Genomic DNA, 11482 nt, shown 5'->3' with positions numbered 1-11482 from the left:
CGCTGTCGTGTGACTTCTTTAACCTGATGTTGGAGAGGATTGTACGAGCCGCAGAACTTAATCGCTCAGGCACCATTTTTTATAAGAGCGTACAATTGTTGGCGTATGCCGATGATATCGATATCATCGGCCTTAACAACCGCGCTGTTAGTTCTGCCTTCTCCAAACTGGATAAAGAAGCAAAGCGAATGGGTTTGGTGGTGAACGAGGACAAAACGAAGTACCTCCTGTCTTCAAACAAACAGTCGGCGTACTCGCGTATCGGCACCCACGTCACTGTAGACTGTTATACTTTCGAGGTTGTAAAAAACTTCGTTTATTTAGGAACCATCAGTAACAGCGGTAACAATGTCAACCTTGAAATCCAACGTAGAATCTCTCTACTGCTACTTTGACTAAGTAGGCAACTGAGCAGTAAAGTCCTCTCTCGATGAACATAACTAACACTCTACAAGACTCTCATCATGTCCGTCCTAACGTATGGCGCAGAAGCTTGGACGATGACAACATCCGATGAAGCGACGCTTGGAGTGTTCGAGAGAAAGATTCTGCGTAAGATTTTTGGACCTTTGCACGTTGGCAACGGCGAATATCGCAGGCGATGGAACGATGAGCTGTATGATCTTTACGAGAACATAGACATAGCGCAGCGAATAAGGATCCAGTGGCGACGTTGGCTGGGTCATGTCGTCCGAATGGATACAAACGCTCCGGCTTTGAAAGTATTCGATGCGGTACCAGCTGGTGGTAGTAGAGGAAGAGGAAGGCCTCCTCTGCGTTGCAAAGATCAGGTGGAGAAGGACTTGGCTTCACTTGGTGTGTCCAATTGGCGCCGGTTAGCACGAGAAAGAAACGACTGGTGCGCTTTGTTAAACTCGGCCAAAATCGCGTAAGCGGTTATCGCGCCAATTAAGAAGTACTACTGAAAAGTTGTTTGTGCATTTCCAGAGTGAGTAATCATTGCTGCACTCGTTTGATAAACCCTTTGATAAGTACACAGAGATCTATTTTTTAAATCTTTTATCTTCCTGGATATTCCTTTCGTAATTTTAGTAGTTTTTTGTCGGATGGATATCTTGTTTGCTGCCATCGTCTACGTACCTTTGCGTCTTTAAATTAATTTTCTAACTGCAACAAATCGAAAATTTTTGAACCGATTGGAGTGCTATTTTGTTGCTACTTCGATTACTTGGAAATGTTTACCATCATTCCGCATTAATTAAATTTATCAAATATTTTCTATTACCATGAAAATTTGGAAAATAAAGTAAAAATTTTTTTCGAAAAAATTCGCCACGTAATTTTGAAAATATTTTTTGGTAAGTTTTTCTACCATTCCATTTTGTGCCATTTCCCTCATAGGAGAAGGAACTCGTCCAACACCTAACAGAAGTACACGCGCCATTTTTTAATTTTTTTATTTTTTTTAATTTTCCCTCAATCTTCGTTAAACTACCCCAGCACTGAAATTATAAATATTTCAAGTACACGCCCGAATTTCCTACTGGGTATTTGCTGTCTGGTGTATGCTCATGTTTAAATTGCATTTAGCAGCAGGGCTGTGGTTCAATAAACGATTGTGCAAAACAGGTTCCCGAAATATGTTTTGGCAAGATGAAATTAATAAAAATGATACGAAAAGGTTAAATAGCGTGGAAAAGTATTCGAAAAAAAACAAACGTTACGTCACAACCGAATTGAAAAAGTATTGCTAAACTATGATAAAAAGCGCAACCGAACTTACAAAAAGTTGCACATTTGTTTATATGAGGTTTTAATTGGGTTGCCTGCCCCCCTACCGACTGTTCGACACAATTCGCAGACGTGGCATAGCGCGTGTTAATTAAAAATAAATTTGATTAATTTAAGCAATCCGCGCTTTGGCTCGGTCAGCTTTTGATTTGAATATCTGCTATTTTTTCTTTTAATTTTGCCTATTTTTAATTTGAGATATTTGTACCACCTTTCGAACCCATCGCTTAAAGTGTGCGCATTTTTTGTAAGATTATGAATTTTGTTGTTTTTATTATTTTTATTATCATTAGCATTATCAATAATTTATGAAAGAAAACTTGTTTCTTGCGTTGATGCTTCCTTTTTAATTTAGCAGCTGCCATTGAAGTTGTTGTTAAATGCTAAAATGTGGTTTCTTCTTCGTTTGTTTTTACACCAATAAGTACAACAACAATGATAACCACCGCTGCCTCATCGCGCCCGTCTGAGTCTTACACATGTTCGGAAGAAATATACCTATACATATTTTTATGCGCATACATACATACATACGCACACGCATACATATGTGTGCATTTAATTATGTACGAGCGTATCGTTCCATTTTTGGGTATCACATTTTGCATAAGAAAAAATCTTAAAAAATATTCATATTTTGTATTTCATTTCGCAAGAAAAAAGCATTATTATGGCGAGTTCTGTATGTTTGTATGTGTGTATGCTCTTAGCTATGTTATGCTATGTGTAGCACCACAGGTTCCACCATAATCGGCTATAAAATGCTGCTGTTATGGCAATGAATCTGTATAGTTGTGTAGTGTAGTGGTGTATGTGCGTGCTTGTGTGCGTATTGGCTATTCTTAAGCGGACATTTTTTTTCGGCGTTTTTGATTGTCCAAGAAACCTGCCAATTTTCCCTATTCACTGCTACCCTTTGGCTATCGGTGTACCTACGCTCCTTCCGCTTCCAACGCCGCCAAGGCTGCCGCATGCATGCGATGCACAATCGAGTAGCCGGACAATACTTCGACGCCATCTTCGCTGACAATGCGACTGACGCGTGGTGGCGTTCTTTCGAGCGATCGCGCTTCATGCTCGGCTACAATTAGACTCATTGGCGACAAGGTGGTTGTAGTTGTTGTTGTTTCTGGCTCAGGTGTGCTGCTCGGTGTTGTTGTTGCTGTCGTTGTTGTTGTTGTAGGTGACGTGGTTGTTGTAATTGTTGACATTGACGCATTTGTTGTACTTGCGGCTTCTGTGTCCGTGTCCGCAGCTGTCGCTTTTGTCTCGAAAGCTGCTGTTACTTCCGCTGTTGTTGTTCTCAATTCTGTTGTTTCTGTAACTGTTTCTAGCTGCGCATTTGTTTTGCTGTCCTTCTCAGTAGTCACTTTCTGCGCCCTCATATAGAGTGGCTGCTCTTGCAAAGCAACAGCTACTGCATCTGTAGTAGTCTCTGCTTGATGCTCAGCTGGTGTAAACGTTTCGGTTTCCGTTTTTGTAGTAGTTGTTGTTATTATGCTCACTTCGGTTGCCTCAGTTGTGCTAGTTTCCGGTAGCGCGCCAGTTGTTGTTGCTGTCTTATCTAAAATTATGCTGTCACCTTCAAGCGCGTGCGTTGCTGGTGGCTCAGTTGAAGCGGGCGTTGTTGTTGTTGCTGTACTACTACTCAAGGTCGTTGTTATAATGTCAGCGGCAGGTGTGGCTTTGCTTTCGGGAGATGATTTCTTAACAGCTACACTTTCCGTGCTTTGAGCAGGCGAAAGCTCGACTAAATCGCCTATTGTTGTTGTTGTTTCTATATTTGAAAGCTGCTCTGTTGGTGCTATTACTTCTGAGTTTGAGAGTTGCTCTGTCACAATTGGTGCTGTTTCTTCTGAGTCTGAAAGCTGCTCTGTTACGACTGGTGTTGTTGTAAATGGGGCTAGCGGTACTTGAGTTGAACTGCTGACAGCTTCCGCAGCAGTAACTACTGTTTCTGGCGCACGCTCCTCGGAATGTGTTGCTGTAGTTTCTGTTACTGGTACAAAGGTGTTTAGGATAGGTATTTCATGCATTGTTGCTGTATTCTCTGAAGTTTCTATTGAAAGTTGTGTAGTTGTTTCCCCATTTGTTACTGCACCAGCTGATATTTGGGTTGATAGCTCTGGAACTTCTGCTACTTCTCTTGTTGAAAGCTCTTTTCCAGCTGTTGCTGTTTCTGTTGTTGTTGTTATTGGGGGAATGACTTCTTCACCTGCGATCAACGCTGTTGTAGTTTCTATTATTCTTCCAGGCTCAGGTTCAGGCTGAGCTTTTACAGCGTCATTCGTTGTTCTTGTAAATTCTAGAACACTATTAACTGTCGATAATTCTGTTGTTGTAATATCTACTTCCGGCGCTGCTGTTGTAACAGCAATTTCTGGTTTTGTTGTTGACTCAGCTATGAACTCCTCTGCCATTGGTAATAGAGACGCTATTTTCGCGGTAGTTGTTATTGGCTGTGCAGCTGGAACTTCTGGCGTTTGCCCATTGACTACTTCGGAAGTTGTTATTTCCTCCGTGATTGCAGCTGTAGTTGCTGCGTTCTCCTCTTCCACGGCTTCTCCTTCTTTCTCAGCAGCTAAAACAAGAGTGTTTGGTGCACGCGCTTCACTTTCAACGGCAATTAGCGTTTCCAGCGGCTCAGTTGTGGTTTGTGAAAGGTCATCAGACAATGTAGATGTTGCTGCTGTTGTTGTCGGAACCTCATTTTCTACTTTCGCCTTTAGACTGATTTCTTGACCTTTCATCTCTGGCTTCAGTTCCTCGGTTGTGGGCTGTGAAAGTCCTTGAAGGTCTCCAGATGTTTCTGTAGTTGTTGTTATTGCTTTTGCTGAAATCTCATTCTCTATTCTCATTTCGCGTCTGATTTCCTGTCCCAGTATTTCCGGCTTCACTTCCTCCACTTTTGCTATTTCGAATCCGGATACTTCCTTGTTGCTTTCATCAAGTGTATCTTCGCTTGGTGGTGCACCTGCCGTCGGCGATTTCAACAAAATATTTGTTGGGATTTGAGTTGCTTCTTGATTAAACATTTTCGGTTCCAAATCATTTTCTATAGCCCTTGCAACTGAGTTCGCCAAGGGGTGAATTGTTGTTTCCCTTTCCACTTGTGAGGCATCTTCGATGCTTGGCGTTGTAGTTTCTGTAGCTTCTGCAGCATCATTTGTTGTTATTATTTTATTAGATTCTGCTGCTTCCAGGCTTCCAGTAAACAACATCTGCTTTATTTCTTCATTATCTGCATTATTCGTGTGCATATACTCCATAAACGGCGCTAAGTCTGCCGGGGGAGTTGGTAAAACTGTGGTCTGAATTTCTTTCTCTACGTCTGGAATTTCAGTGACGCTTTCAGTGACGCTTTCATTGACCCTTTCAGTGACCCTTTCAGTGACCCTTTCAGTGACCCTTTCAGTGACCCTTTCAGTGATGCTTTCATTGACCCTTTCAGTGCCCGATATTGCTGTGGTAGTTGATTCCAAAGGAGTTTCTTGAATTCCGGTTGCCTCTCCAGCTGCGCTAAGCACTTCACTTTCTAGCGTTTGAAGTAATAAATTATCGCTGCTAACTTCATTTGCGCTGGGCGTTTTTGCGCTGTGCGTGGTTTCGTCTGATGACGTTGCAACCGCCGCAGCTGCTGTGGCGCTATTTGCTGCTGTTGCTGCGATGTTTGTTGCCTCAATTTCGTGTGGTTGCTCGGTGACGCTGGCTTCCGTCATCGCTTCACTGTCACTCATTGCCACCACCAGACCACCATCAACCTCCACCACTTCTGGTTTTATTGTTGTTCCAGTTTCGCTAGTCACGCCAGCTGTTGTCGTGGCGGTAACATTTGTGACAGCCATTGACGCGGCATTTAAAGCGGCTGCCAAGATCTCATTCGCCGCGGCTGCCGCTCTTACTAATTCATTTAAAATTGCTGGACTTTCGGTAGTTGCTGGGGCAGCAACTGTTATTGTTTGACTTATGGTTTGCGGTGTTTGTGTTGTGCCAATTACATCCGCAAAAACAGATCTAAATGTGGTGGCAGCAACAGAATTTACGCCATCTACCGTTGCCCCATCTAATGAATCAACTATGTTTGCGATTTCACGCTCGATCGTTTGTCGCTTAACTTCTTCAGCCCTACTTCTTATCTGCTCCTGCGCCGCCTCTTCTTCCACTCCCAACGTCTGTTCTCTGGCCTTCATCTCGGCCGCCGTTGTTGTTGTCAACTCAGCCACAACCGCTGCCACTTCGGCCAAAGCCATTTCCTCCACTGTCATGGGCAGCGAAGTGGCCGCCAGTTCGGCTTCGGTGTCGACTTCAGTGCTGGCATATGGCTGCGCGTTTTCCACGTCAATGGAAGTGAGCTCAGTGGGTAGGGCATTCGCCAAATCCGCGCCGAGTTTGGTAATCTCCAAAGTAGCTGCTAATCCTTCCGCAACCGCATTGGGCTCGCCCGTTGGCGCTGCTTGGGCGGGTGTGCTGAAAATAAACGTTGCGGCCAGCGTGCACGTTAGTGCACAGCAGATCAAAGCGCGTCGTGTTAGCATTTTCTCCGCACGTTGATTTTCTTACTGGTTTTTGGAATTTTACGATTTTTTTTTTAAATTTATTTATTTTTAATTGTTTTCCCTTTCAACGGAATGTCGTTTTTCGCGTCGTTTCGTTTACGCGGTTGGCGCGCTATTGACTTTTTCTTCAAACTCACTCACGTTCACGCTCGCAATACATACAAACATACGATATGAATTTTCAATTTATGCACAACCTGTTTGTTTTTTTCTTTGCTTTGCTTATTTTTTCATTCAACCAGCTTCGATTTTACACTCGACGGAGTCTTTTGGATTTTCTAGTTTTTCTTGTTGTTGTTTTCTTTTTCCGCTCTTCAACAGCAGTCAATTACCGCCAACCACTGTCAACCGTCAACACAAATGGCTAACGATCTTTTAGCCGCCGCGTTTAAAATGATTCTATAGCGCTTTCCTTTTTTTGTTGCTTTTGGTTTTTTTGTTTGCACAAAACCGCGCGTTCGATTTCTGCTTCGTTCAATAATATTAATATAATAAAATCTTTTGTAATTATTGTTGTTGTCGCTGCTGCCTTTTTTCACTTTTAATTCGCCAACGCGAAATAGCACTGTTCGTTGTTCGTGTAAATCGTATGTACCGTTCACTTTGGTTGTTTGGTTGTGACTAGCTGCGTTTACGTTCGGTGAGGAACTAAACCCGCCGCACGGGTGCCCAACAATTTTATACAAAATGCATATAAATGTTTAGCCAGCCGGCTGACGTCTTTGCCTGTGACTCTGTCTCAGCCCCAGTCTCAGCTCCAGCCCCAGTCTCAGCCTCAGTTTCAGTCTCACTTTTAGTGTTCGCGTTTTTTCGCGTGAGTCGCTCAAGTTTTAACGTTGCTGCTTTATTGGCCAGCAGCTGTTTTGTTGTTCTTTGCCTGTTGTTGCTGTTGTTGTTGTTATTGTATAGCTGCTGTCGTTAACTCGGTTACTTTTGCTGATCTTTGTTTCGCTCTCAACTCCTGCTGATTTTTATTTCTTTTATTTGTCTTTGTTACTCTTTGGTATTTCAAAATATTTGTATCTTGGCTTGAGGTTGTTGTGATCTTTCTAGTTGTTGTTGCTGTTGTCGATGTCTGCAAAACTCGTATTTCGTCTAATAGTTAAATATTTCTTTCTGCGCGGGCTGCTTGTCGATCAGGCTTTTTTTATTTTTTTATACTGAAAATACTTCCATTTACTGAGGAATTTCAATTCAATTTTGTGTTGACATTTATGCCAGCGTGTAGAAAATGTCGTTTGTAGCGTTGATGACTTGAGGCTCATCAGTAGTCAGTGTCTGCCGGTGCTATTGATGAGCTCAAACTGGCTACGTTCTTTGATTGTTTGCTAAAAAAAGTGAAAAAATGAACAAACAAAAAAAAAAAACAGTTTACTTTAGATTATCGACTTACATCATCTTCCATACTGGAATTTAGTTAATACGAATTATTGTCGAAGATTCGTTAGAAAAAGGAGTTTCATATAGTTAGGTTGATAGCCCGCCTACCCAAGCTAGGTGATAGGATGTCTATCCGCACTTTCAAGCAGGTGTGTGCTAGTTTTGATCGGCGGGTGGTGATTAATATTTCACCTCTTCTTCTTGATTGGCTTACGCGATTTTGGCCGAGCTTAACAAAGCGCGCCAGTCGTTACTTTGTCGTGCTAACCGGCGCCAGTTAGGCACACCAAGTGAAGCCAAGTCCTTCTCCACCTGATCTTTCCAATGCTGAAGAGACCTTCCTCTTCCTCTGCCACCACCAGTTGGTACCGCATCGAATACTTTCAGAGCCGGAGCGTTTGTATCCATTCGGACCCAGCCAACGTAGCCGCTGGATCTTTATTCGTTGCGCTATGTCTATGTCGTCATAAAGCTCACAGAGCTCATCGTCCCATCGTCTGCGATATTCGCCGTTGCCAACGTGCAAAGGTCCAAAAATCTTACGCAGAATCTTTCCCTCACACACTCCAAGCGTCGCTTCATCGGATGCTGTCATCGTCCACGCTTTTGCGCCATACGTTAAGACGGGCATGATGAGAGTCTTGTAGAGTGTTAGTTTTGTTCGTCGAGAGAGGACTTTACTACTCAATTGCCTACTTAGTCCAAAGTAGCACTTATTGACAAGAGAGATTCACCGTAGGACTTCCAGGCTGACATTGTTATCGATGTTAATGCAGGCTCCGATAAATCAAATCCCACCTGCCTCGCATATTTTCGGGGCATTCTCCGATCCACCACCTGCGCACACGCCCAACGGGAGACAGGCAATTCCACACGGACGCCCTGGGCTCCAATAGAAGTTAAAGGAAAAAATAGTAATAAAATCTTTGCAGCTAACCCCAATTGTAGGATATTACACTGCTATTAACTCTTGACAAAAAAGGCATTTGAGCTAATAAAAGGTCATATACAAATCTTGCAAAAAAAAGTATTGAGCATTACGGCAAACTGATTAATGAAACGTTGAAATATATTCACTGCCAAGTTTTTTCCTCTCGGTGAACTAAAACTCTTCAGTAAGCTCTCTTATACGAGTGACTCTGCAAAGTGTTTTATGTGTAGGCTTGAGTTATGAATCAATAATGAAAAGCTTGGCCAGTAAGCATCTTTCTTATTACCTCCTGACAAATTGGCTCCCTTAGCACTACACCGGATTGCTATTTTGAGTAAAAGTGGAGGAAAAGTAAAATTTTTAGCGAAAATATTTGATTTTCAAAATGGTCTGCTTACGAGCAACAACTCGGTCAATGACTCGTATCCGTATATCTAGAACCAGAATAACATGGAAGGCATCCTAACATACCGCTTAAATCAGGACATCATAGAATATTTTGGGTCAGGTGCGCGAAATGTGAATTTTTTGTCAATCCGAGCCCGATGTATTTGAATTACGGGTTGCGGATGAACTCACTAAGTTGCTTTGGAAATACATAACAGCACCGCAAGTTTTGCTGCTCGTGTTAACTTGGTAATTGATAAAATCGAGTGGCTTCGTCTAAACGATACGTCAATGGAGAATTTAAAAAGCTTTTTTTCTGAAGATGAAGAGATTTTGCAGAAAGGAATTAACGCCTTTGAACAAGCCAGCATTTAACAAAGACCTAAAATAGAGAGAAGAGTTGGATAGTATTCGGGGGAGAACGCGGTGGAATACATTGCAAACTTTAATAGAAAAAAGCTGGGATCGACGGAAAGTGCTTCGAGTGGATGAAGTGTCCAGAGGATACTGAACAAATTCCAACATTAGCTACCATTTTTACGAAAAGGGATCTAATTTTTTTTACTTACTCCAATTGTCTTAGATGTAACCTTTTCCAAGGGAGTGTAAACGTTTAATGCCACAAGTAAGCAAACCTTTAATAATTCAATTAAGTTCACGAGTATAATAAGAAGTAAATTGAAAAAATATTGATATATATTCAATGTTCAAAATTTTGATATAGAGCTTTTTAAAGTGATATACGAGTATGTATCTTTAATTTTTTTTAACATAAAAAATTGTGTTTTATTTATTCTTGGAATAAAATGCACTTTTAAAAAAATTTCTTCTTCATTTGTGTTGCATTTTTGTTGTTCTTTTTTCTTATATACTGTTTTCCAATGTGTTATTTTGAATAGCCCGCTATTTCGGTAGATTTCACTTTTGAAGCTGTCATTTTTTGCTATTTGATAAGAAGAAACTACGTCAATAATAAAAATGGAGCAATACGCGCTTAAACAACGTATTGAAATTATTAAAGTTCACTATAAAAATGGTGAAAATTTGGGAGAGACGGTTCGTAAAACTCGAACATCATCATTCATGGGTCATCGTGAAGCACCTTGTCGGACTGCAATACAGAAATCATCAATCATCTTGAGTGATGAGGCCCATTTCCACTTCGGGGCCATCGTCAACAAGCAAAATTGTCAGATCTGGGATTCAGAAAATCCAAGAGTTATTGTTGAAAGCCTCTCTATCCTCAACGTTTGACTGTTTGGTGCGGTTTATGGTCCAGCGGAGTCATTGCTCCTCACATTTTCGAAAATGAAGGTGGAACAACAGTTACGGTAAATGGATTGCGCGATCGAGATATGATTAACGATTTTTTATGGCCGGAATGGGATGGTGTTGATCTGGACAACGTTTATTTTCAACAAGGCAGCGCTACGTGCCACACAAGCAACGAAACCATTAATCTTTTACGGGAATAACACCACCTATTGGAAAACCCTTTAAAATACGCAACATTTTTGCAGGGCGTTTGATATTTATAAATATATTTTCCAGTCGTTCCTAGGTAAAACATATCGCCTCTATAAACAATTTAAAATTGGATTTATTTAAAGCTAGAATTTCACTTGTCGCCAAGAGCGGCCTCTTCGTAACGCATCTGCTTTGACTCTTTTCTTCGACTAGTAGCCTCCACGTGTTCGATGGTCTGCCGCATCTGCGACTTCCCTATGAGTTCCAGTATTGAGCTGCTTGGATATGCCTGCTTAGGCTTTCTGTAAAGTGTGGCCTATGCATTTCCACTTTCGATGCCGCATTTTTAGTGTTTGTTTTGCCTTAGCTCAGAGAACGTTGCTGGAGACAGTGTTAGGCCAGAGAAAGCTCACGATCCTACAAGGGAGGCGGTTGATAAAAACTTGTAGGTCATATATGTCACACACAGACGCGTCCCACTATGTCACACATAAGACAACTGACTTGACTCGAATATTTTGAGATTTGTGCGCCTGTACCAAACATTACATGGCCGGAGATAACAAAATTGTTCTGTTTCTGCGTTGATAGTACCGTATATTTGCAATGGTGGAACTCTTGTGGTATTGATGCACATCATCTTTGTTTTGGCGATGTTCATTTTTAGACCTACCTGCTCTGCGAATGCGCTTACAGCCTCCAACTTGGACTGTTTATGCATGTGTGTGTGCGAGAGGAGACAAATATCTTCCGCACAGTCAAGGCCTTCAAGACTGCCGCCCAAACCCTAGGAAATGCCTCTTTTAGTGGCTGTATCTTGTTATATTATTAGGTTTAGGACCAAGTTAAACAAGAGCGGAGCGGAGTGGTAATATCTTCGTAATATTGCCGGTTTTATCGAGCAAAGGAATCATCACAACCACCGCCGAACCAACCGTAGGCAGAATGACTTCGTGAACTCACTTGTAAAGGTGTTGAAGGTGTACGCATAGCATGCACAATTTCATTG

The 11482-nt window shown here is 41.8% G+C and overlaps 1 protein-coding gene across 1 annotated transcript; it reads right to left on the bottom strand.

Annotated features, from left to right (window-relative positions):
• Positions 1-1865: 1865 nt before the first annotated feature.
• LOC128864329 (mucin-2) lies at positions 1866-7367 on the bottom strand. Its single transcript, XM_054103940.1, has one exon. The coding sequence runs from the start codon at positions 6285-6287 to the stop codon at positions 2685-2687; it is 3603 nt and encodes a 1200-aa protein (XP_053959915.1). The 5' UTR covers positions 6288-7367; the 3' UTR covers positions 1866-2684.
• Positions 7368-11482: the final 4115 nt, after the last annotated feature.

This window comes from Anastrepha ludens, chromosome 5 (genome assembly GCF_028408465.1).
Source record: "Anastrepha ludens isolate Willacy chromosome 5, idAnaLude1.1, whole genome shotgun sequence".
Lineage (NCBI taxonomy): Eukaryota > Metazoa > Arthropoda > Insecta > Diptera > Tephritidae > Anastrepha > Anastrepha ludens.
This window is presented reverse-complemented; position numbering and strand designations above follow the sequence as displayed.